Here is a 27,050-nt window from a genome sequence, read left to right on the forward strand (position 1 = left end):
TGGAGGCGGTCAGTCATCCAGACATTGTACAGGGCCAGAGCTGCATAGCTTAAGCATCTAAGCATCTTGTACTGTCACATTTTCTGCGCTACCTAGCAGAAACTACATGAATCCCAAGATAGAACAAGTTGTTCTAGGAATATAGCACCGCACAGAGATGGACGAGGCATGCAGAGGGTGAGTTCAGGTTTGCACTAATAGAAAATCACGGTTAGTAGGGGAAAAGGCAACTTTCCGGGAACAAGAAGTGGAGATAAGGAAGAGCCCTGATGGATTGTGCAGCATCCTATCCCCACAGCAGCCAGATGCCTCTGGGATGAGTAAGTCAGCACCTGGGCATTTTAATATGGCCTATGTTAACAACATTCAGCTTTGTAGTAGCAAACATCGCTGTTAAAAGAAAAGACATGTTAGTGACTTGAAGACTTGCGAAACATATCTTCCTCGCTCCTTGAACATATGTTCTCACTTTATGAACAAATTAAGTTCTTGCTCAGGAATGGGAAGCACAGATAAGGAGCTTTGGGGGTGGTGGTCTCCCCCCCATAACAATTTTTATTTGGCCTTTTGAAACAGAGTAAGAAAAAGGCCATCTGCCTTATATCAGGTGTGAGGCATTTTAAACATTTGTGCTTTTTTGGGGGGGGGGGCAAAATACACAAGACTGGGCTGCAATTTTGTCATATTTGCCAGAAAACATTCTGATTTTAAAAGTGAACACGCCTAAAGCATACCTCATCAGTTGAGAAATTTATTACAATTCCCTGTGGGGGTGGTATGGGCTCTTCTTTCCCTCCCTCCCACTTCCATGTTGTCCTCAAAACAACCCTGTGAGGCAGGTTAGCCTGAGAAGTTGTCTGGCCCAAACTCAGTCTAAAAACCTCACGGCTGAGTGAGGAGATAGGGGTGAATCTTGCCCAGCGTTTAGCCGCTGCTATGCTGCAGTGCAGAATGTCAAATGACATGCTTTCAAAGTAGTTTCCATCCTCCTTTAACCTCTTGAAACAAATACTTCAAATGAACTTGTAAAATCATTAGGTTTATAGTCCACCTTTCTTCTGGGGAGCTCAAGGTGGTGTATATGGTTTTCCACTTCCTTTCATCTTTACAGAGCAGCCCTGTGAGGTAGGATTGAGAGATAGGAACTAGCCCAAAGTCATCCATTGGCCCTTGTCCCTGAGTGGGGATTTGAACCCTGGTCTCCAGCACCAACCGCAACAGCAAGTACTTTGCTTGCTGAGAGAAAACTGCCTTTACCAGATCAGGTGCTCAGAGAAAGGCCACAACAACACAAAGACATAAAAGTGTGTATCCCAGTCCCATGCGTGTTACTTGACGAGAATGGCGCTGTGTGTAACTTGGCCACTTCATGGTAAGCAGGCTGACAACTGCAATCCTAGCTTATATTGAGACCAGTGATGTGGGCAGCCTGCTTCCAGACAGAGCTTATTGCTCTGTGTGTCAACGCAGGGTGGGGCATAGAATGTGAACATTGCAACACACTTTTCCAGAATGCAACAGAAAGAAACTGACAATTCATTTATAACAAGCTGGAGTTGCAAAACATTGCAAAATGAGAACTGGAGGCAGTGCCGAATTTACATATACGCTAAACAAGCTATAGCTTAAGGCCTCACTCTCTTGGGGGGTCCCCCAAAAAATTAGAGGGGGGAAAAACACCTGGATGTACATTTCAAAATATAAGATAAAAAACAAAATAAAACCTGCATACAGTTAAGAGCTTAATAATTATTTCACTATTAATATACTACTTCTTAACTGTATTTCAGTTCAACAATTACTTTAATAAAATACATATTTTGTTATGTGCAAATGGCTCTAGATACCTATTAGGTCCATAAATTACCATATATTCAACATACAAAACAGTGACAATTTGTTGTTGACAAAGGACAGCTGGACATATAAAGGGCCCCATTACCTTCAGTAGCTTAAGGCCTCATCAAACCTAAATCCGGCCCTGACTGGAGGCAGAGTCAACTTGGAACTAGCCTGAAACGCAGCCTAACTTGAAGAAAGTACGGTAGTTTGATCCTATGTAAATGTAGGCTGCACATTTTTTTTTTTTTAAATGCCAGAATGATTTTTGGGACCCTTTCAGATTAAAAAGCCAGCAGTGCTACATTCTATCCTCCTGTTGTAAAGCCTTGCTGTGAGGCAGGGATCTGTTTGCAGTTTTGTTTTGGGAAGACCAGAGAAATATGCGGAAACTCCAGCAAAATGCCCCTCCCCACTTGCAATGGGTCTGGTAGGTGGGAAACGAAATGTGTATTCCCACAACCTGACATGGTGACTGAGCAACATGCACTATACAAGGATTGTTTGGGCAGGTTCTTATGATGCCCATGCTGAACATTGTTGGCAGTGGTAGCATTTGTTAGGACAAGGGTTGCCAATGGGTGCACATGTACCCACAGAGGTCTTTCCTGGTGTTCTCGGAGGCCTTCCCTGGCACCCACAACGCCCCTCCCACTGTTGAAATTACACTTAAAAGAAGCATATTGTAGCCAACAGAATAAGGTTGTGTTGTGTGCTTGTGTGTGCATGGCGCCGAACAGAGTTTATGCAGCTTGCTTGCAATTGTGCCCACAGGACCTGAAAGGGGGAGGGAGGTGCTTCACAGAGCAGTTTGCTACATGGCTGGGTGAAGTGTCTCTCCTTCTGTTAAGCCTTATTCAGGTGTGTTTAATGAAGACAGTTCACAGCAACTCCCCACCCTGGACTCCATGAAACAGCTCACCTGGACTGTCTGTCACCCAGGCTGCATGCTCTCTTGCTCACCTGCCTGCCATCCCTCACACTACAGGTGGCATGGCCACCTATTGGTAGTTGTGCTACCTGCAGCATGCTGACACCTTACATTTTTATGTATATAGGAAGAAATGCCATGCAGCACATTTATTATTCATGACAGAACAGTTATCTTAAGTGTATTAACCTAAACTAAAATAGTAAGTTTAAATAATGCTCCTCTTTCTAAGTCCCTAGAGATTTCCATTACCATCTTGTTTTAATCTGATTTAAATTTTAATCTGATTTAAACCCAAATTCCTAAACAGGAGCACCAATGAAAACACCAACCAGTATACAAAGCAGAAAATTTACACTTGCCCACTGACTATAGTTCAGATTTTGGCCAATTTATTGTATGCTCTGAAATTCCACTTTCACATGCACAAAGCTATACATCTCTCTGTTCTGGCTAATTGCACATGCCAGTGGTTCCAAACATAAACCAAACATCAATGGAGAAAGAGGGTGTTCCTGTCTTGTGCCTTTCTCTAAATATAATGGACCCAAAAGGATTCTACTTGTCCTTACTGGAGTTTTAGCTTTATAAATTCTTCAGGGGAATCCAAATCTCTCCAAAGTAATAAACATAAATTGACAATAAATCTTGTCAAATGCCTTTTTGGCACCAAGACAAATAATTGTACCTGGATCCATTCTTTGATTATTCAAAGCAAGCAAATTAGCTTACCAAGCGGAGAGAAAAGAGACTCATAGCTGAGGATTATTAAGTAGGAAGGCCCTTTGCTGCCTGTGGGCATGGCTAAGCTAGAGAGGGAAAGTGGTTGTGGAGCTTTTCTGAAACAAATGGATCAGATTTCTCCAGATGAATTCCTGGAACCCAGAGAAGCTGATAATCTATGGGAAATGAGCATAGCTGCACACCCTCATTCCCTGAAGCACAGTACCTTGTGCATCTGGCAGCAACACTGAGATGTTATCTTCAAGACCCAGTTCAAGCTTGTGAGTTCTCTGGTTTGTCCTTGTAAGCTCTAAGGAGTGTCTGTAGAGCAAATTCTGCCCAACAGGAAAGTAAAGGAAATTAAGTGTTCATTGGGATTCGTCAGAGCTTCAGTCCTTCACAAACTACAACAATTAAGGAAGTAAATTATATTTCCAAGTAGCATTTGCAAAGATATAGCAGGCATTCTCTTTCTCTGAGGCTTATACCACTTCCTTACAGTTTTTTTCTGTAATCAGCGTGGCAGTGATGGTTTGAAAATTTTAAGAGCAGTTTAAGAGTAGTGCTGAGTCAGGTGCAGATAAGTTGCTGTAGCATCGGATAAGGGTCAGGAAACCCGAATGAGTCACAGGAAACAATTCTGATAGAAAACAATGACAAGGTATTCAATACAGTCCCCATAATTCAATCTCTGCCACATGACCTCAGTGCCCAGGAGTGCCCTTTTACCAGCTTTCATAGAATTGTAGAGTTGGAAGCTTGGCCACTGTTGTCCAGATTGGATTATTGCAATACGTTCTCTGTGGGGCTATCTGAAGTTGCCCCAGAAGCTGCAGCGAGTGCAGAATGCAGCACCACAGCTGCTCACTGGGGCAAATAATAACTATAATTATGATCTATTTTATTCATTATTACCCACCCTTCATCCGCAATTCATTGGGTGGGTTACAACAGTTTTAAATTCAGAACTAAAAACAGTTAAAACAGATATCAGTCCCCAAAACAGGCTGAAAATACATCTCGCAGTGGCAAAGGCCAGGATAGAAAGGTGTGTCTCCACCATCATGTTACACTGCTGTTAAAATAATTGCACTAGCTTCCAGGCTAAATTTGAGGTCCTGGTCCTGGTGTGCAAAGCCCTATAAATCTTGGAATCAGGTTCCTAAATGATCATCTCACTCCTTATACACCCAACCAATCACTGCACTTTGCAGGAGAGGGCATCTGATCAGTAGATCCAATCTGTACAACACCAGAATTGGCCCACTATCAAGGTGCCACCTACGCTATGGAACTTCCTCCCATTGCATATCAGACAAGTACTGTCTCTATTGTCTCTTAGGCATCTGCTGAAGACTCCCCTCTTTCAACAAGTTTCTGAATGGAAATTCTTATGCCAGTGGATATCTGCGTTGGATTTGAGGTGGTCTGCACTTGTTTCAGCTTATTTATGCAGTCCTTCTACATGTACTTTTATTGTATTGTGAGATCGCTTTGAGATGTTTCATAGGAAGCAATTCGTAAACAAAACAAATAAGTAAATAAAAGCCACAACTATTCAAATTAAAGATCCACGATTCAGTTAAAGATGCCATAATTTTCATGTTCTATGTCCGTTTCACAACTGCACGTCCTTTCAATGTAGAGAATGGCCTTCTCTCACGCTGTCTTTATTTAAACTCCCTCCTAGCGTGTTCTGGAGTGGATCTGGGCAGCCACCTGGGCCTGCCTGGAGCTTGAAGTGGGATGATTTCCTTTGCCTCATTTTTTACATGGGCCGTGTTGGGAGGGCTGCCATAGGCTAAGCTTCTGCTGCAAGTGACTTGGGAAGACAGATATGGCTCCCTGCCTTCAAGATGGATATCAAGTGTTTTCTTTCCTTTGTGGGCTTCTGCCTCTCACATATTTCAATCCAAAAACCTAGATTCCAAGCTTTCGGTTGCCAGCAATATACATGCAAATCAGGAGTAGCTGCATATTTAAAATTTATCCTGCTGCTTGAGCCTGGCTTCTCTCTCCATTTGCAAATTTGTTTGACTGACTGACATATTAGTGCACAAATAGACTGCAGATTCCACAGTCTGTCTTCCCCTTCCTTTCCAGAGAGTATGTGTGTGGGGGAGGGGCCAGTCTGCCTTTTTATTTTTAACTAAAGTACCATGTTTACACTTACTCAATCAAATATGTATTGATTCCTCACCCCTTTCTAAAAAATGCAATCTTTAAAAATAATAACCATGGGAAAGGCACTTCAGAAAAGAGGTGATTCTCCAGCCAATGAGTACTATGTGCTCGTGGCATCTGCTGACCCCCCCCCCCCCTGAGTTCAGCCTGGGAGAGAAGATTTTATGCCTATACAAAACGCAGGGACTGCCACTACCACCTCTAATTTTATCATCACAACCCAGTTTTCCCCTGAGGGGTCATCCAGTGATGTTGATGTTTTAAACTGGTCTACTGATGTGTGATGCAGCTTGCCCAGGTCATTTTTTGCATAGGCTAACCCAGGAATTCCTCTGCAGCTTGTATTTTCCTTCCAGATTCGAAATACAGTAATCAAATAATATATTATTATCTACTATTCACTAATAGACTCTGTTACCTCATATCTGTAACAATATACTGTGTATATAAGATGTTTAGGGCAGCCCTGTTTAGGGAAGCTTTCAATATTTGATGACTTATTTTGTTTTGCTGGAAGCTGCCCAGTATGGCTGGGGAAATAGATTATTATTATTATTATTATTATTATTATTATTATTATTATTATAACAATATGTATGGGCAGTGCAGAAAGGTAATAAATAAATAGCTTGGCCCTGGTGAGTGGGTCTAGGATTGCACACCTGTCAACAGTCCTGATTTGAATGGGACACCCCGGGATAAGAGAAGCCATCCTGGCTTCTGATTGCATGTCCCGCTTTCAGTGCCGAGCTCTTACGCAAGTCAACTGGTTCCTGCAGGAGCTCAGCACCAAAAGGCACACGTCTTTCATATGAGCCCTTGAGTTGGAGGTGGAGGAGTGGCAACTGGTGGTGGTACAGGCCAGGCAAACTACAGTTCCCAGGATTGGGGGGTGGGGTTGTGGTGGAAGTGATGACTACTAAAGTGGCACCACAGTGCTGTAAATGCATAGTGTGGATGTGGCACAATCACACTGAATTTTAATTGCATCTCTTGTTTCCTCACACAACAATGGATCGCTTCCTACACTGAGGAAGCGATACCATGTTTAGCACCAGACTTTGGGGCACATTAAGTAAACCTGACCTACTTCTCCATTATGGCCCCAGTTATCCAAAGAGCATCCTCCTCTTTCCACTTCCACATTCCCTGTTTCCATCCTTCTTTCATTCCCTGTGCTTGGCATTCTCCTTTTTGTAACCATTTCACATTTCTTGGCCCTGTACCGTTCCTTTCTGCTATCCCACTCTGCTAAGCCACTAACTGCCTGTTCTTGCCACAGTCCCTGACTTCTCAGCAATCAGACCTCATTGTGCTTCCTTTTCTCCTGCTTACAAGATCTTGAATCAATATCTACACCAGAGCCATAAATCTTTAAAACTCCAGTTAGCCTACTTTGCAATAATGAAGTTCTTGGTTTATCTGGACCCTAGCTGGTGCTATATTTCAAGTGCTTTCTAGTTTGCAGGGGAATAGGTTTGCCAGACCTTCAGGTCTGGCCCTATCCCTTTAGAATGAAAGTTATGAAGCAAAATATGTAAGCAGCATTCAAAGCAACTGCTTTGTAGGATATGAGCCCACTTGCACCTTTCACTCTTTTCAGCCAATGAATGAAGTCATTGTTATTCTGGCACCTGAGACAGAATTCCACAAGGGCCTCTCCCTTTCCTGGCAGCAAGCATATAATGATAAATTAAATTACTAACAATTCCTCATGACACCCAAATTAAACTGCCTGAGCAGGCTGCCTCTTTCTGCCTAATGGTAAGGTCTGCTAACATACATAGCGCAGACCTTTCAACCTCCTTGTTGCAAAGCCCTTTTTTTTTATTTATCCTCAGGCAATTCTGGATCTTTTGGAGCTGATCAGGTGTGGATGGATGTTTTATAAAATGGGCTGCTGGCTTTTAGGGATTACCAGCTTTGGGCTGCTGCTGTGATTCATATTGTTACAAGCCACTGCAATCTCCACTGAATGGCTGCACGAGATTCCGGGGGTTCCAGGAACTCATCCAGGGTTGAGATTCCATTGGGAAATCAAGACGCAGGGGAGACGAGTGCCCTTAAGAAATATGGTTTATTGTACACATATTCACACCTGCGTCTACTTTGGAGAGAGCTGAGAGCATCACACAGAGCCGTCTTTCCCAGGGCTTAGCGGTGCATTGCGCCACAGCACTGGCCTCTCAGGGGCGCCCCAGCAAGTAGGGGAGCTGCGCCGCTTTTTCCAGCGGCTTCCTGTTTTCCTAGAATCCACTCACCCCGTGCATGCACAGTGCTCCTGCATCCTGGGTGACGCAATAGTTGCTCGCTGGCGGTGTTGTGAGGTTGTGTGTGTGTGTGCGCGCGCGCGCTTCTCTAAACTGGGTGGCTGAGCAAGCGCAGCTCATGGCTCCTCTTTGGGAGCCGAGGCCTTCTTGGGGATGGGAATGAAACGAAAGGAGGCACACGTGAGGCTCCTCCTCCTCCTTTCCCCTGTGCTGCACTCGCTCTCTCAGTCATCTGGTCGGCTTGCTTTTGCCCCCCTGCTCCTCCCTCTTTCCTAGCTGCACTCTCCTTCGCTCAGTCGTGTGGCCCGGGCGTGCAGCTTGCCTCCCAAGCCTCCTGTGCATGGCAGGAGCGAGGGAGGGGAGCCCCGAAGACGCGGGTGGGAACGATTTTGGCGGGGATGCTGACAGCTTCCTGACCGCTATCCTCCTCTCCTCTCCGTCGCTGGGTTAAATGTCCTCTCCTTCCTGCTTTCCTCTGTCCCACTTTCTATCCAGTAAAGGAAGGGGTACGTCCCCACCACCCCCAGCTCTTGCCTCTCCTTCCCTGTAGTGAAATCTTGTGGAATTCCCAAGCCCAGGTCAACAACTCTGGGGAACCTTTCCTTAAAAAGGTCAACAACTTTAGGATCCGCCCCCCTTAAAAAGGTCAACAACTCTGGAAAGGGGGGGGCGGAGGGATCTTTGCACCATGGCACCGGATATGCTTAAGATGGCCCTTGCATCACATCTCAAGAAGGGCTTGTTCCCCACAGCAGTGCAGCATTGGAGTCCAAGGCATCCTGCGTGCCATCTCTGTGCCAACTTGCCAATATGTTTCTGGCCTTCGTAGCAGCAGCTCATGCAGTTCTGCCTCCGCCCTTCTCCTTTCCAAAGACCCTTGCCAGAAAAACCATGAGGCATCTTTTCCCTGTGGGCACAGCCTCCCTCTCCCCTGTAGTCATGGAAGCTGAAATCCTAGACCTTTCTCTGTCCCCGGTAACCATGGGAACTGCCCTCTCTGCCCTGATGATGGTTTTCATGGATGGGTTATTGACTTGCTTCCAGGACCATTTTTGTCGTTTTTAATGACTTCTTCTATCCCAGGTGAGGCCCTGGCCTGGAAACGCAGCTCAGCCTGTATTTTTCAGTGGCCTGGAACCTTCCCTTCAATACTCTAAACAAATATTATCTAAATTCTACCATTTATTAATTTCTAACATTCACCCCTAAATGCTGTTACCCCAGATCTGTAACAACACTGACCTAATATAGTTTTTATTGTACTGACTTTTATTGCTTTTATTGTTCTCTGCCCTGGGATTCTAGCACCTAAACATTTACGAAATAAGTTAATAGTGGCTGTTTCCATAAGGTGATCCCCTTGGACACCTTAAAAAGCCTTTCAGACAGCTGACAAGAAAGCTTGAAAGCTTGAAACAGCCAGGCTTGCACATCATGACACTGGTCCATGATAATGATCACAGCAGATTCTGAGTAGCTGCGACAAGCTGTTTCCAAGAATACAGCTCTGTGGTTTCCTCTGGAGACTCTGTGGCTTTACACTTAGTTACTGTATTTGCTTTTAAGGTGCTATCAGCTGAGGTCTCAGGGCTTGCTTTGGGGTTGGAGGGGGGCGGGAAATAACCCACAGCTGTGCAGTCCTTTTTTTCAGAAACGTTCATAAGCTTGTTTCCATACATGAATGGTTTTGACCTCACAGGCCATCTTGAATGTAATTCCCTTACATTTCAACCTCTGAATTCATGCTACGTTCTCCTCCCTTTCCCTTTCCCTTGCTGCTTAATTCTTTAACAGGTTCAGAGGGAGGTGGAGCAGAGCAGACCCGACCCCAATGGCCATGGCGAAAGTCACTGGTGGAGTGTGAAAGGTGACAAAAAGCAAACTTTAAGAGTTTTTGGTCCATGGTCTCTCCTGGCTTCAGAGGCGCCCATACAGCTCCTTGCCAAGGGTGCAAGGGAGCCTAGGTGTGCCTCTGAACAAGTTCATTGGAAGTGCAGATAAAGAAATAAATACTTTGCATTCCCTTAAAGGACCAGTGATTTAATTGATTGCAAGCGGTTGGATGAGATGACCCTCAGGCCAATTCTACAATTCTAGTGTGGGGGACATACTAAATGGGCTTTTGGGGTCCCCTTCTGTGCTTCTATTAGCTGTAAGATGCGATGCAGCAGAAAAAGAGACTGCTAACACTGTCAAAATACAGTAAATTAACTTGTTTGGTTTCATTATGTAAGCTGACAATATTTCTGGAAGATGAGCTGAAGTGGGCAAGTCCCCTTGCTGGAGAGGGTGTGTGTGTCTGTGTGTGTCTGTGTGTGTGTGTGTGTCAAAAAAAAACAAAGAGCTGCCAGTCCTGGAGCTGGAAATACATAGAGGCCTGATTTGCTTTCTTTGAGATTGCAAAGCTGTGGCTTTGGTGCCACCTCCTAGAAAACTAATGGCGAAGCAGGTTCAGTTAAAGCACTGGTGCTGTGAATCTTCGATATGTGTAAATAAACCTTATATCACAGAAAATGCTATCCACCTCCAGTGACACTAATTTCAAGAAATCAAATCCAAGGTTTTCTGTTGGGATGCTTGGAATCTCTTACCACTCAGAGATTCGGTTGCACATAACATACCTGCAAGTCAGGTTGATTCTGAAAAGATTTAAGTGATTGATCCACCCCAGAGAAATAACTGTGTAGGAAATCTGTACAACTGAATGACTTTTATTGATGGACATAAATCCTTCTTAACTGAAACTAATGCTAACACAAATGTCTTCAGGATCAGGAGCATAAATGGTACCTGGGCCTTCATGAGACCAAATGCAAAGGCTTCTCGTTGCTCAATAAATCAAAACCTGGAAAGGGTGCCATCGAGAGTGAGGGCACTGAAGTGTAGAACCATGCTCAAGGAAGCTCATGTGTCCACTTCGTTTTCAAGACCTGGAATCTAGATGCCTTATTAGGGACCAAGAGGCCTCTGGGAGCATCTGTGGCTTCTAAAGGACCAACACTTGACAGAAACTGTATAGAGAAGTGCAACATTGCCATCTTAAGGTCAGCAATGCAATGTCCAAGGAGATGTTTATTTCAGTATATTGTGATCTGTTTGCTCTTGACTACATCATCTCCTTCTCAAGACCAGATGCTTCTGCCCTCAGGGCTGACCCAAAATATTATGGTACCTCAGGTTACAACCCTTATAAGGGAGAAAGCCTCAGTGTAAATTGCTTCTGAATAAACATGCATAGGATCAAGGCTGATGACACACAGTGGATGTGCTGGACCAATGTTTTGCCTCAGTAATGGACTGGATGAGAGCCAATAAATTGAAGCTCAATCCAGATAAGACTGAGGTACTCATAGAATCATAGAGTTGGAAGAGACCACAAGGGCCATCGAGTCCAACCCCCTGCCAAGCAGGGAACACCATCAGAGCACTCCTGACATATGGTTGTCAAGCCTCTGCTTAAAGACCTCCAAAGTAGGAGACTCCACCACACTCCTTGGCAGCAAATTCCACTGTCGAACAGCTCTTACTGTCAGGAAGTTCTTCCGAATGTTTAGGTGGAATCTTCTTTCTTGTAGTTTGGATCCATTGCTCCGTGTCCGCTTCTCTGGAGCAGCAGAAAACAACCTTTCTCCCTCCTCTATATGACATCCTTTTATATATTTGAACATGGCTATCATATCACCCCTTAACCTCCTCTTCTCCAGGCTAAACATGCCCAGCTCCCTTAGCCGTTCCTCATAAGGCATTGTTTCCAGGCCTTTGACCATTTTGGTTGCCCTCCTCTGGACACGTCCCAGTTTGTCAGTGTCCTTCTTGAACTGTGGTGCCCAGAACTGGACACAGTACTCCAGGTGAGGTCTGACCAGAGCAGAATACAGTGGCACTATTACTTCCCTTGATCTAGATCGGGGGTCTGCAACCCGCGGCTCCAGAGCCGCATGTGGCTCTTTTACACCTTTGCCGCGGCTCCGGGGCGGATACTAACAAGGGGAGGAGGCGCATTGTGCGCCCCAACACTCCCCACTGTGGCGGGTGGTGTACTGGCTGTGACGTCGCATGGGGGCGGTGCGTGCGTTAGTCACGCACCGTCCCGACGTCACCTTCCCGCCCGCCTGCTACATTGTAAGGGGCATGTACGCTGGTCACTGCATTGAAAGGGGGCATGTACGCTGGTCACTGTTTCGAAGGGGAGTGAAGAACACACACACACAAAAAGGTAACTTGTTAATTTAACGTTTATTTCTATGAGGAGGAGTAATTCTGAGGGGTCAAACAAAGAAATAATAAAAAAGTGACAAAAAAGTTATTTTTATAATGACGAGTTTTGCGGCTCCCAGTTTTTTCCCCTTCGGAAACGGGTCCAAGTGGCTCTTTTTGTCTTAAAGGTTGCAGACCCCTGATCTAGATGCTATACTCCTATTGATGCAGCCCAGAATTGCATTGGCTTTTTTAGCTGCCGCGTCACACTGTTGGCTCATGTCCTAGATCCTTTTCACATGTACTGCTCTCAAGCCAGGTGTCACCCATCTTGTATTTGTGCCTCTCATTTTTTTTGCCCAAGTGCAATACTTTACATTTCTCCCTGTTAAAGTTCATCTTGTTTGTTTTGGCCCAGTTCTCTAATCTGTCAAGGTCGTTTTGAAGTGTGATCCTGTCCTCTGGGGTGTTAGCCACCCCTCCCAGTTTGGTGTCATCTGCAAATTTGATCAGGATGCCCTTGAGTTCATCATCCAAGTCGTTGATAAAGATGTTGAATAAGACCGGGCCCAAGACAGAACCCTGTGGCACCCCACTAGTCACTCTTCTCCAGGATGAAGAGGAACCATTGATGAGCACCCGTGGGTTCGGTCAACTGTTACTGGACAGTATACTGTTACTGGACAGTTCCCTAGAGTTGATGGGAGGTTGCTGCTCTTGATAGGGTTACACTCCCATACCCTCCAACATTTCTCCAGTGAAAATAGGGACGTCCCGTTCCATAATGATACTTTTACTATTTAAACCCCACACATCTTATTGGGTTGCCCCAGCCACTCTGGGCAGCTTCCAACATTTATAAAAACATAATAAAATATTAAACATTAAAAAAACCCTTCTTTATACATAATTGCCTTCAGGCGGCTTGGGAGTCGAATAACTCCATACCCTCCAACATTTCTCCAATGCAAATAGGGACATCCTACCATAACCCCAACATTTCTCCAACGAAAATAATAATAATAATAATAATAATAATAATAATAATAATAATAATAATAATAATAATTTATTTATACCCCGCCCTTCCCAGTTCAGAAAATCGGGCTCAGGGCAGCTAACAACAAATTTAAAACACTTAATTGATGTTACAAAAAAATAGCATAAAATACGGTATAAAACGTGAATAACAATAAAATCAGAAATCAATTTAGGGGGGAAATCCATCCAATAACATTAGATGATCACCAGGGCTAGCTGCCTAAATTAGTCCTATTTGGGCCAGCAAGGAGACCAGGGGAGAATTAGCTGTGGGATCCCAGAGCGGGTAATCTTCATAAAAAGAGGAGGGGGAGGGAAGAAAGGGGAATAAAAGATCAGGCTAAGTTCAAATTGAAAGCCAGGTGGAATAGTTCTGTCTTACAGGCCCTGCGGAAGGAAGTTAAATCCTGCATGGCCCTGGTCTCATGGGACAGAGCATTCCATCAGGTCGGAGCCATCACTGAGAAGGCCCTGGCCCTAGTGAAGGATAATCTAACTTCCTTAGGGCCCGGGACCTCTAAACTATGATTATTCATGGACCTTAAGGTCCTCTGGAGAGGCGGTCCCGTAAATACGAGGGCCCTAAGTCACAAAATAGGGACATCTTAAGGAAAAGCGGGACATTCTGGGATCAAATCAGAAACCAGGACGACTTCTCTAAATCAGGGACATCCCTGGAAAATAGGGACCCTTGGAGGGTCTGCACTCCCTGTGAATGAATGGGTATGTCTGCACTCCCTGTGAATGAGTGGGTATGTAGCTTGGGGGTTACTTCTAGGTCCTTTGCTGTCGCTTGAGGCTCAGGTGGCCTCGGTAGCATCAGCTTTGGCTGGTGGCCCTGTCGCTACCTGGACAGGGATAGTCTAACTTCTGTTGCCTATGCTCTGGTAACCTCGAAGTTACTGCAACCCATTATACATGAGGCTGCCTCCAAAGATGATTGGGAAACTTCAGCTGTTGTAGAATTCAGCAGGCAGCTTGAACATACTGTATAATGTGATTCCTGGCCCGACAGCTCAGGATCACAATACCTCAGGGACCACCTCTCCCCATATGAACCAGCCTGGACCCTACATTCATCATCCAAGGCCCTTCTTTGTGTGACTCCTCCATGAGAGGTCCGGAGGGTGGCAACACAAGAATGGGCCTTTTCTGCAGTGGCTCCCTGTCTGTAGAATATTCTCCCCAGGGAGGTTTGCCTGCCAGCATCATTATATATCTTTAGGGGCCAAGCAAAAACTTCCCTCTATAAGCAGGTCTTTGGCCTTTGACTGTCTGTGGCCTTTTAGAAGTGGGTGGGATGTTTTTAATAGGTTTCTCTTCCCTCTTGGTTGTAATGTATCCATGTGAGGTTTATGTGGGGTCTGTTTGGTTGGTTGTAAGTTACTTTGGGTTGCCCTGGGCAAGAGAAAGCAACTGACAAATTTAATAAACTATGAATGAATAAATTAATATGTATAAATAGTGTATGATCACTTTTTGTATGATCCTCATTATTTATTTCATAGCCTTTAGACCATGAACAACCATGGGGAAATCAAAGAGAAATGATTAAACTGGAAGAGTCTAAAACATTACATCTGGTCATATATATGTGTAAGGAGTTGGTGCTGGCGGGAGAAGGAACAGACCCAAAATCATGGGAAGGTGAGAGCAGAGTTCTACTTAGTGAGTCTTTCCAAACAGATCTCTAATGCCCCAGAGCACAGATGCCTTTGACAGATGAGTTCATAAAAAGTGTGGCAACACCTGCACTTTGGAACTTCCTGCCTAATGAGATCAAGTTCATGGTACTCTTTACAGTGCCTGCTAAAAACATTTATGTTTAGAGAAGCCTATGCGGATGCTTAGAAAGTTGAGGTAATTCTAATCTGTATTTTAACTTTTGTATGTTTTAAAGTATGGTTGTGAATTTCCCCTGATTTTATTGTTTGATCTTTTTTGTCAACCGCTTTGAACTTTATTACAATCAAATGGTGTATACATTTTATGAAATAAATACAAATCGTAAATAAAAGAGATAAAATGGAACTGTGTCCTTTCAAAGGCATTGGGGTTGTGCTTGACCAGGAGTCAGACTGATATGCCTCCGAAAGTGCAAAATTCCCAGTGTGACTGTACCAGCTCGTGGAAAAAATCTGACAGCTCTTCCAGCCACTTGAAACAGTCATCCAACAGCCACCAGGAGCAGTGCTATTTAATATTTTAAACGCTATTACATTTTAAGTGTTAGTTAATATTTACATTTTTGTAAGTTGCTTTGAGAGTGCTTTTGTTGCTCCTTAAAGCAACAAATATGGGACGCGGGTGGCACTGTGGGTTAAACCACAGAGCCTAGGACTTGCCAATCAGAATGTCGGTGGTTCGATTCCCCTTGATGGGGTGAGCTCCCATTGCTCAGTCCCTGCTCCTGCCAACCTAGTTCGAAAGCACGAAGTGGAAGTAGATAAATAGGCGGGAAGGTAAAGGGTGTTTCCGTGCGCTGCTCTGGTTCGCCAGAAGCGACTTAGTCATGCTGGCCACATGACCCGGAAGCTCGCCAATAAAGCGAGATGAGCGCTGCAACCCCAGAGTCGGTCACGACTGGACCTAATGGTCACGGGTCCCTTACACTTTACCTTTAAAGCAACAAATAAATTAATAATACACTACAGTATTAGCAGGGCCAGCCCACCCATGAAACCACATGAGGCAATTGTCTTAAGCAGCAGGATCCATGAGGCAACAGATCCTTATGTTGATATTACTTCCCCCCTTGTTCCTAATGTAGATCTCCCCTCACCCCTTTTTCCTGCGGTGGCGAGGGGAATGCCATTTTGGGGTCCAAGATGCCTTGGGCCGGCCCTGCTCTTAGGGAGGCACAATGCGCAACGACTGGCCGCAATCACCGAAGCTCAGGCTACGGCCATTTCGCGGCGCCTTCCGCCAGGTGGCGCTGCAGCCCCTGAAAGCGAGACTCCTCCGCCAGATCCTTGAGCGAAGGCGTCGCGTGCCCGACCTGTGCGTGTGCGAGCGGCTCGCGGGCGACTCCGAGCGTGCGTGGTGACGTGTTTGGCCCCTTGGCCCCGCCCCTTGCTGAAGCGCGGCGGCCGCAGTCTTGGCGGTTGCAGAGGGAGGTCGCGGCGGAGCCGGTGAGAAGCAGCAGCTGCCTTCGGCCTCGGCGCCCGGACGCTTCCGCGCTCGCCCTCAGGATGTCTTCTGTGCCGGACGCCGCCGCCGGCGACGAGCTGAAGCAGACGAAGGAGATGGAGGACGCCGAGAAGTACTCCTTCATGTCCACGCTCACCAAGGCGCCCAAGAAGGTGCGGGCCGGTGGCCGGAGGAGCGGGGAGCTCGGGGGGCGCTCGCGGGGCGGGGCGGCAGCGACGGGGCTCGGCGCCTCAGGCCCTCCGGCGCCAGAGGGGCCGGGGCTTGAGCCCCCGACCCCTGAAAGTCACGCCCTCTGAGTGGGGGAAAGCCTTTCCTTCCCCTTGACCCCTGACGCGCTTGCAGGTTCAACGGGCGCTCTGCACATGCCCAGGGGAACTCTTTTCTGCGTCGGCGTTCCTCGTGTCCCGGCGCTGAGACCTGACCCTGAAAACTGGTTCCGGGGCCCTTAAGGCATGTAGACGTGATCCCCTCCGGCGGGGACTGGGGAAGAGGAGGAAATAGGGGGGAAACTCCAGGAGGAGGAGATGTGGAGGAGTCTGGAGCTCTGGTTCAGCTGTGGCAGTTCTGGGCAGGTGTAAGAACTGGGAAGGAAGGTCCTTTAGGACACGGATCCTCAGCTTGGCAGGCCTGGGCGGTGTTCGTGCGAACACTTTTCTTTGCAGCTGAAAGGCTGGACCGTCTGCCTCGAAGGTCTCTATCCCCATGTCTGCCAGTGGAAAGCATTTCCGTCTAGCAGTCGCAGAGGAGATTGGACTCTGGTTTCCTCCATCCACCCGGCTAGCTAGGAACAGTGTGGAGCCCAGCATGCATATGTGATATCTGACTGCTGTCTGTCAAGACTGCCCCTGGGAACGAGGTGCTATGGATGCTGTGCAAGCTAAAAGTGGCCTGTAGCTTTCCCCATATCATTATGTCTCTTTCTCACATATGTCCTCAGTATATTCTTCCAGTATATTATGGGTCCTAGCATAGCAGTACAGGCTTAATCCAGGCAGTCTTGTGGGAGCTCCCACAAGAGTTATTGCTTGACTTGTGCGAATGTACCTTCAGATAGAGGCATGGTGTCTTGTGCTACCTGGAATATGCTCTCAACTTTTTGTTTGTCATTGAGAATGTCAATCCAGAGTTGAGAAAATGCCTTCATGCTATTCCTAAGTGCTGTTTAGTGGAAAGGGCTATTTTTGCTTTGTATTCCTACCTGGTTTAGGATTTTCAAAAACCATCTACCTGCAGCCTCAGTGATTGTAATTGTTAGTAATCATTGCTGTTAGTGGAGCTGTAACTGTGAACTCTTCAGTTATGCATGGGCAGATACAGCCAGAATTCTCGGCTTAGATTTCCTGTGGGAAGTCCTTCTGGGCTGAACATTGCGTTCTCCCTAGCTTTGTGTTGCATGGCTCTGAACTTAAACATGAATGGAGTATGAGGCAAAAGCTCCAAAGACAGCAGAGCTTTTCTTGGGAGAATGGGCATTTTCCTTTTGATGGCTGAACTGAAGCAGAATTAAACTTGTGAATAAAGTTTATTTCCTTAAACTCACATTTGAAACCTTTTGTGAAACCTTTTGTACAGCCCAGCCTTTCAATGACTAGCAGAAACATTTTGGTGCTAGTTGGAAGATCAAACTTCATGCTTAGCAGGTGCCCAAGGACCACGCCTATAACATTCCAGTTTGCTCCACCTGAATATAATGCAAAACCATTAGTTCCACCTTAGAAAGTAAAATTTGAGAAACTAGAGATGTTATTCCTTTTGGCTTTGGCAAATTCTAAGTTACAAAATAATCACAAGTGTGTTAATAAAAATATACATACATATTTTGCTGTGCCCATGAACTCCAGCAGGAAGCATTCCTGTCCTCCAAAATCAACTGTCAGAAAAGGGATATGGTTACCTATTCCAGACACACATCATCTCTGATAATGTTTCTGTAATTTGTGTGGAGTTGGTGGTTGGGGTACCTATCAGGACTGTTTCTGTGACCTTGTACTTTTGATGATCCAAACATGGATGGAGAACTGCATATATTAGGTTGGCAGAGGGAGGACGACCTCAGGTGGCAGATGCTGGGGGGATGGTGTCAGCAGCCCTCTAGTTGTACCCTTTTGTTGGAGGACAGAGCTGTCGGTGCCACATGAACTTAACTACACCTTCTAAACTAACCTGCTATCCTCAGCTGTGGTGGATGATGCTGTCCTGTCCCTATCCAATCTGTTCAGTTTCTGTACATAAAATGAGGCTGGGGCAGGGGCCTTGTCCTTAAGGTATCTTGGGCAAGCCCTGGACACACCCTGTAACTAACACCCTGATCTGAGATCTCGGATTATGGAAAAGACATCCAAACCTACCTCGTGAGTGTTCCCCCATTAAAAAGAGCTGTGAAGGGGTTGGCATCAATGCTGTACCAGGCATGGCCAAACTTGGCCCTCCAGATGTTTTTGGACTACAATTCCCACCATTCCTGACCACTGGTCCTGTTAGCTAGGGATGATGGGAGTTGCAGTCCGAAAACATCTGGAGGGCCAAGTTTGGCCATGCCTGCGTAAATGTTGTTTATCCAGATATAGTTATGCCATTGGTATACACTATTACAGCCAGTTTGCTTATGTGGCTGTATTTAGTACTGCATTGTATTGTATTTAGTTGTATATGTGTGGCCTCAATATCCCATTGAAGTATAATATGCTATGTTGTTGGTTCGAGTGGTTTAGAAGAACACTGCAGGGAAAGAAGTTCTCAAATTTCTGGTTGCAAATAGTTGCTCTTTAAAGTTGCTTTAACTTTAAGCCTGTATTTAACTCCAATGTTGTTATTTATGCTACTTATATGGGTCTCAAGTTAGATTGAAATATTGCTTAGAGAAGTATAGAATGTGCAGCTAATGTCTGAGACTCATAAATCAGAAAAGACCGTTAAATCTTGGTTGATCTGGACATAAATTAATGTTTTCAGCTACTGTTTATTCAAATCTTATCCAATATGTAATGTTAATAGTGGAGTTCCTGTGACACACTTTCCTTATCAATGTTTTTAAATGTAACAGAAAGGAGCTTTAATTGGATCTGTGAATTTCTTTGTCCTCATCTATTCCCAGAACCTTGTCTGTTTATTTAAGAAGGTGTACATAAGGTATCTTTTCAAGTTTAAACATAGTTTATTTATATGCCACTTTCCTGCTGTAAACATATGCCCAAAGTGGTCTGCAATTTGAAAACAGTTTATTAGAAAACATATCAGGAAAACTAAAAGCAGTTAATTAACCTGATAAGTTAGTGTTGCAGTAGAATAGTCTAGACTTAATTTTGATATTGCCCTGTATATATGTATTTACAGGCTAGTAATAATAGGACTGACCAGTGCTAGTAGTTATAGTCTTGCTGCCCTCCCAAGGGGCTACAGCAGCCTGGCTTAAATACGATTCAGAGTGGGTGGGGCTATGTTCCCCCCACCCCCACCAAATGGTTCAAAGTCAGCTTGGCCACCTCTCCTCCAGAGGAGGCTGGCATCAGTAAAAGGGACTTACTGGGAGAGTATCAGTGATGTAACCCCTCTTGCCAAGCCTTCCAGGTGTTCCAGCTGCTAGCATTGCTCCTACTGTGATCCTTGTGACTATTGTGTCACCTAATTTGTGTCAATTGGCATCAGGATGGATTATTGCCCATACATTGTTAGCCTGCCCAGAGGATCAGTGATGACTACAGCTAGGATGTCGGATTGGTGGTATGGGTGGCCCTTTCTTTATTTTCAAAAGGTTCATTTTGTCCATGTTCAGGGAATGGCCGTTTCGTGGGTGCAATGCTCTGTAGTAGGCAAGAGGTTTTGTTTCTGACTCCTTTGAACTCTGCTTTTATGAATTTAAATGAGTGAAAACTAGTGCTCAAATTATACTTTGCCTTTCATAAAATAAACAAGCCAAGACTTACGGGTGCAGGCCACTTAAACTGCCAAGGGTGTAATTGAGAAGATTTGTTTAGCCAATGGGCTAAGGCACACTTTTTATATTACAGCAGTTAGAATGCTAATAGTATAGTGCTGCAGCTTTACCATAGTACAGCTTGAGTTCCTACATACAGACTGAGAGAGGGTACTATCTTAGTCACTATAAGTCTACAGCAGAGTACAACAATACCCCCCACCCCCATTAAAAGAGAGTTCCTGGGTTGCTATGGATGCCACAAAGCTCCCTCATGGCTGCTTGTGATAGATTCAAGAAGCATATGTTCTTGCATTTCTTTCTATCTCCTCTCTCCATCTTCCTAACAGCTGGTCAAAGAAAGTAGAAGGTCAAGCATATTTTGCTCTTCCACCCATACCAAATATAGGATTGTTTCCTTGCATTGTACTGTCATATTCTAGCACTCCTATATAATCCGTTAAAATGCTTCAAGCTGTGGCCTATTCCCCCGCCTCAAAGCTCTTACCACCACAGTGCTAAAATCTCCCCTTGAGTCTTTGTACATTCATATCATGAATAACTCCTTCTTCAGATATTTACAAGTGGCTCGTAGATCTTCTTAGTTGCATCAATATTAATCAATCCCTCTATGCAAATTTGTGTTTCATTGTTTGCTTTTTTAAAAAACCAACCTTACCATCGTCAGCCTGGATAGCTCAGTTGGTTAGAGCATGGGGCTGATAAAGCCAAGGTTGCAAGTTTGATCTCTGTATGGGACAGCTGCATATTCCTTCATTGCAGGGGGTTGGACTAGATGATCCTCAGGGTCTCTTCCATCTCTACAACTCTGTGATTAGGACACAGGGTTGTGTTTTACTGTCTTACTCAGAGTAGACCCATTGAAGTTAATAAACCTAAGTTAGTCATGGCCATTAATTTAAGTAGTTCTAGTGTTGAATACTAATCACAGCTTTAAAAAAATGTTAATAGCATGTAATAAAAGAAAACAAAGAGAGGTTAGGAGTTATAAAAGAGAGATTAATGTTCAAAAACAGCTTTAAGTTTTAGTCACTCCTTGGATTTCCACCCCCCCTCCCAAATGGTGCCACTCATGTAGGTAGCAGACTGAGGCAAGTGGAGTCATGTACTCCCACTCTACAGAATCCCTTCCAGTGACAACATATTAACAAGTATAAAAAAGTGTTACTCTTCCTCTCTGCCCACTTTTTTTTGTGCTTCTCAGCAATCCGTATTTCTGCTTCTCAGCTTCATTGCTCATTGCAGCTCCCTCTAGTACGTTACTTATGCTTACATATACACATTGGACTGACACTTTCCGCAGTGATGGTTTTTTTTCTGCTTTACAATTGTATACTGTCAATTTTGTAAATATACTTTTGGGTTTCAGAATCTTAGGTGAAGAATTTTAGCAGCAAGATTGCTATAGGCACAAAGATGGAAAGATACAACCCTACCTACTATAAATGAATGGTTGATAAAATTATTGGAATTATTGAGATGACAAAATTAATGTGTTTAATTAGAGAAAAATCATTATTGGCATTTATTAAGGATTGGAAACTTCTTATGGACTTTTTGCATGCAAGAGAAAATGAACTTATAATATCTGGATCTGAAGACTGAAAAATTTAGCTAATAGAAAATAGACTAGGTAAAGGGACCCCTGACCGTTAAGTCCAGTCACAGATGACTCTGGGGTTGCGGCGCTCATCTCGCTTTACTGTCCGCAGTCAGTTTTTTCTGGGTCATGTGGCCAGCATGTCTAAGCCGCTTTTGGCGAACCAGAACAGTACACAGAAACACTGTTTACCTTCCCGCCGGTACCTCTTTATCTACTTGCACTTTGACATGCTTTCGAACTGCTAAGTTGGCAGGAGCAGGAACCAAACAACAGGAGCTCACCCCGTCGCGGGGATTCGAACCACCGAACTTCTGATCAGCAAGCCCTAGGCTCTGTGACCACAGCGCCACCTGCATCCCATAGAAAATAGACTACTTCAGTCTTAATGAGTGAATACTATATTTATCTGCAGGACAGAGAACTGGAAGTCTTTTTATCTTTTTCATTTTCTTTTCTCTCTCTCTCTCCTTTCTTTTTGCCCCCCCTTTTTTTCTTCTGTTCCTTTTACGATTAGATTTTTAAAGCATTTCATTTATTCTGGTGTATCATAAAAAGTTACTTCATATTGGGTGTGAACTTTTGTATATAATGGACAAGTATCAATAAAAATAAGATATTAATAAAAAATAATTTTATATGCAGGTTAATTTACCCTGAATGGTATTTCTCTAGTGCTATATGTGCACTACAACTGCAACAGAAAACTCAAACTATTTTTCTTAAATGAACAATAAGAAATTAGAAAATGTACAGTTTGTTGTGCTGAACAACCAGGAATCAGAATGTGACAATGCATATTTGTATATTTCCCTGTTCCTTCCTATTTTTCTAGCATATGTTCCATACATGATTTGTCAAAGTCCCAATTCTGCAGAAATATTGCAGTTTGAATAAATTGCATGTATTTATTTTGCATAAATTTGCAGAATTCAAGCTCTGATGTCTTCTCCATGTTAATACAGAACATGGATATATTTTGTATAACACAGTCCACTTAGCACAAGAATCTCCTTCCTTTTTCCTTCTCTGCATGAATGGATATGAAAAATCATCTTTTTTCAAATCTACATATGCCATCTCGAGAAACAGATAGATTTCCTCTTAACATGCAATCAGCTTCTCTAGTTTTCATTAGTTCTTGACCAATAGCTTATTTATATCTTTACTAGAAGCAATATTCTCATCCAAATTGCTTGGGAAAAGATTTCCCCCCTGCCTTAGTTTGGCCAAACCCTATACAGTGGTACCTCGGGTTAAGTACTTAATTTGTTCCGGAGGTCCGTACTTAACCTGAAACTGTTCTTAACCTGAAGCACCACTTTAGCTAATGGGGCCTCCCACTTCTGCCGCACCACCGGAGCCCGATTTCTGTTCTCATCCTGAAGCAAAGTTCTTAACCCGAGGTACTATTTCTGGGTTGGCAGAGTCTATAACCTGAAGCGTCTGTAACTGGAGGTACCACTGTATGCCCATTGTTTCCCAATCCTACATTGCCTTTCAATTATATATCTAAGAAGTAGCTGTGCTAGTGTTGCCCATGAGATTGTTGCTCACCCCTGCAGACCCACATTGATTTCTGACCATTCATTTTCATTTTTGTTATGCATAGAAATTGTTGCTCAGAACGTCTTGCAGTGTGTATGGGTCTCTAGTTTTCCTGGTCCTAATCTCTCAGCACATTTTTGTGTGTGTGTGTCCAACATTGTTTGGTTCTAAGCAGTGCTTTTTTTCTTAAAAACTGTTTAGGGGTACTCTCATTTTGACTCAAGAAAAATCACCATTTTATAGTTCAAATTGGGGAAAATAAATACAGTGAATGGACAAAAGTACAGAGATTCACAAAATGTTTAGGGGTATGTGTCCCCCCAGAAAAAAAGCATTGGTTCTGTGTCTTTCAGAATTGGCCAAAAGCTGCTGCTGACAGGGTTGTTCATCCTAGAAGATAGCTAGGCAACCTTTAGAAGTAGCATTGTAGAATACAGTGGTACCTTGGGTTACAAACACTTCGGGTTACAAACTCCACTAACCCGGAAGTAGTACCTCAGGTTGAGAACTTTGCCCCAGGATGAGAACGGAAATTGCGCACTGGCGGCAGCGGGAGGCCCCATTAAGCGAAAGTGCGCCTCTGGATAAGAACGGTTTCAGGTTAAGAACGGACCTCCAGGACGAATTAAGTTCATAACCCAAGGTACCACTGCACATGGTACTTGCTTGCCGCTTAGTGCTAAAATGTTTGTAGTAATGCAAATATCTGTTAGAAAGGGAAAGACCTACTATGCTCCCCTTTCAACTTCCTGATAGCACAGCCTGACATACGGTAGATAATCCAAGGAGTCCTACAGGTGGACAGATGTGCAGACTTAAAATGGACTTACTAGTGCTTGAGTTGATAATAGTCATTCAACATCCCTTAATAGAAGAAAGTTTTGTCATTCAGATTCTTTAGAGCAACTCTGATGGGTTTCCCAAGAGTCTCATTATAATAAGTGCTTCAGTTGTTGATGAAATGATCACCTCTAGAAATGCTCAAGTTTGCATATCTCCTTCTCTTGTTGTGTGTCCTCATAGCAACAATGGAGATGTGGTTATTTAGCTGGTTGTGAAGTTTGTGAAAGACATACTGGGGGATGCTGTAGATTTTGAAACAGCCTTATAACCCCCCCCCAATTTTGCATTATAGAGTAGGTTCTAATGCTCCCTTTGGGCTTATGACAGTCATTTTGGGGGGTTCCAGTTTGTGTAAACTTAGAGATCCATTCCTGATTTATTCTAAATATTGCTATGGTAACTGCCTCACAGTGTGTGGTTGGAACATAGCAATCTTGTTTATGCATATAGAAACTCTAGTTGTAAATTATTTGTGATCTATTCAGTAACCAAACAGGAACATGGCAACAAAAAAATAAACTACTAGGTGTTCTTGGGATCCAGTAGCTCAAAATAGTTTTGTCTGATTTGAGAGACCCCCTTACACTGGCAGTATACTCCTCAGGTGGATAATCTATTGTAAGCTTTAAGAATGTCACTTTTTTCCATTCCAGGTGAGAAATGTGTGGCATAAATGACTGATGCAGATGTGTGAGCAGAAGGGCTTGTAAAATACCGTAGTTGTAGTCATAGTGGTAGTAGTGTTGCTGTTGTAGGTTAGCAATTTTGCAGTTATTTTCAAGGCTGCTTTCATTGAATGAATTTTTAAGAAGTTATATTTCAGTTATTTGATTGAATTTTTGCTGATGCCTCTTAAGGTGCAGAACTTCTTCTAAAGTCATTGCATATTATGTACCAAAAGTACTAGTTTATGTTTGAATCCATTAGTTCTTGGGGACATAGCCGCCTTCAGGGCTTACCGGCACTGAACTTGCTATCTTTGGCTGCCCTTTGTGCTGTTCCATTGTGAAGTTTCCTCAACCAGAGGCCAAGTAGCTTTAAATGTTTGTTTTAGTGAAACACTGAAAGGTTCGTCTGTAGTCTTGTAGCACAGCTTAAAAACCTTTTCCTTAGGAGGTACGCAGTTCAGCATGCTACTCAAAACTGTCCCTGATGGTGACAACATGAAAGTGATTTTGAAGGAATGACAGCACAAGGTTGACTTGTGGTCATACAACTTGCTTAAAACGTTAGCCAATCTTTTTTAAAAAAAGAATCTAGTGAGCAGCTTTTTAGAAAGGATATTTCCTGTTGACATGGTTCAAGTCTTAGAGCTCAGGAGCTGCCTTTTCCTTTTCATAGTGAGCTAGTTGAACTATATTATGTGTTGTGATCAATACTGTGCCCTTGGTAACAGGCTTATTGCTGCTGCAGAATCTGTTCACTTTAGGCTTGTAACGGGGTGGGGTGGGAATCAACTAGCTGGCCATGGATTGGGTATTCTAATCAAGTTGGAAGCATGGTGGTGTATGGAGAATCCAGGCATGAGGGTGGGACAGGGTGCTCTATTTCTGCATACAGGTGGATGATCTTGAGCTAAATATCTGGTACCATTGCTCTCCTGGCACTAGAGGTGGGAGGGCTGTCATTCATAGATATCAGAACTAGAGCATGGGAGTTTGCTGTTAGAAATGGGCAGAATCAGACTTCTTGTTGAATCAGTGGGAATTCCTTCTTCACCTTCTTGCAAAATTCTTTATGTAATTTGAACCTATATTCTGGAAGCTTTCACCTTCAGCCATATATCCCCCACACACAAGAATTCTGGTCAGAATTTTGTGCATTCTTTTCCAGCCCCACAGGGAGAGGATTAATTTGGATCCAGGCAAGCTCTAAATAAGAGGGCATTGCCAATTCTTATTAAAGTTGGATTGAATGACTGTATACATAACAAAGCATGACCTTCCTCTGTCTCGATGAAGCTAATTCTCCTGTGTTCTCATTGCTGCAGCTGTGTGGGCTGAATATTGCATTTTGCAATTAAGCTAGGGCATGATTGAAAATACTTTATAGCCTGTATGAGACCAACCAAAAATGCATTTTAGGGATTGCCACCCTTAATACAATAGAGACAGGACAACCACCTCTCATAAACAGTTTAGCACCCTTTTGAAAAGAAGTGCCAAAAATCACCAAAAGGAGGAGGGAAGCGTCTCACAGTAGTGAAAATGTTTGCAAAATCTGCCTCCATTTCAGTTCTCTACTTTCAAACGTTTTGACTCTTCCATTTTTTGATTGAGCACAGCTGCTGGTGTCATCCAAAACCAACAAATGGTGGTTTAGAAGATCACAGAACATCCCTTCTGTCATTTTTATTTGGATTTGTTCATGAGGTCCATAACTTTTAGTATATGCTGAAAGGGGTAAGTACCTCCAGTGTGCAGGAGTTGTGATCTTTTCAACAATAAAGGATGTTTTGCTTTGTGTTTGGTGCTCACCGAGTTTTTCTTGAACCTTGTTACCTGCTTTACAACCTGTGCCTGAATATGTAACCTTCATTAAGATCTTTGCCAAGAAACAACTTTATTTCCCCCCCATTTTAAAAGCAATTAGCTGGTTTTTATTTAAGACCTTGGGGTAATTGCTGTCCATGCATCAGTACACTTAATATTAGCATGTTAATTTATAATGTGGCCCAAGGGTTGGATATGCTGGAAATAATGGCAGTCTGGATCCCCTCTTGACTCTTCCAGGTGCTGCCCTTGGGTAATCAATTAGTATGCACCTTTATTGTGTCCAAATGTATTTTGT

At 43.9% G+C, this 27,050-nt stretch overlaps 1 protein-coding gene across 3 annotated transcripts in view; it reads left to right on the forward strand.

Moving 5' to 3' along the window:
* Positions 1-16,255: 16,255 nt before the first annotated feature.
* Positions 16,256-27,050, forward strand: part of AHCYL1 (adenosylhomocysteinase like 1) — a gene marked incomplete at its 3' end in the record, with an annotated part of 48,541 nt that continues 37,746 nt past the window's right edge. For all 3 annotated transcript variants that reach the window (XR_014008175.1, XM_081194187.1, XM_081194188.1), the window contains exon 1: positions 16,256-16,487. Coding sequence is in view for 2 of the 3 variants with exons in the window: in XM_081194187.1 (XP_081050313.1) it covers positions 16,377-16,487 (111 nt within the window). The remainder of the gene's footprint in view (positions 16,488-27,050) is intronic.

The sequence above is a fragment of the Podarcis bocagei genome (assembly GCF_964188305.1).
Source record: "Podarcis bocagei genome assembly, chromosome: 5".
Lineage (NCBI taxonomy): Eukaryota > Metazoa > Chordata > Lepidosauria > Squamata > Lacertidae > Podarcis > Podarcis bocagei.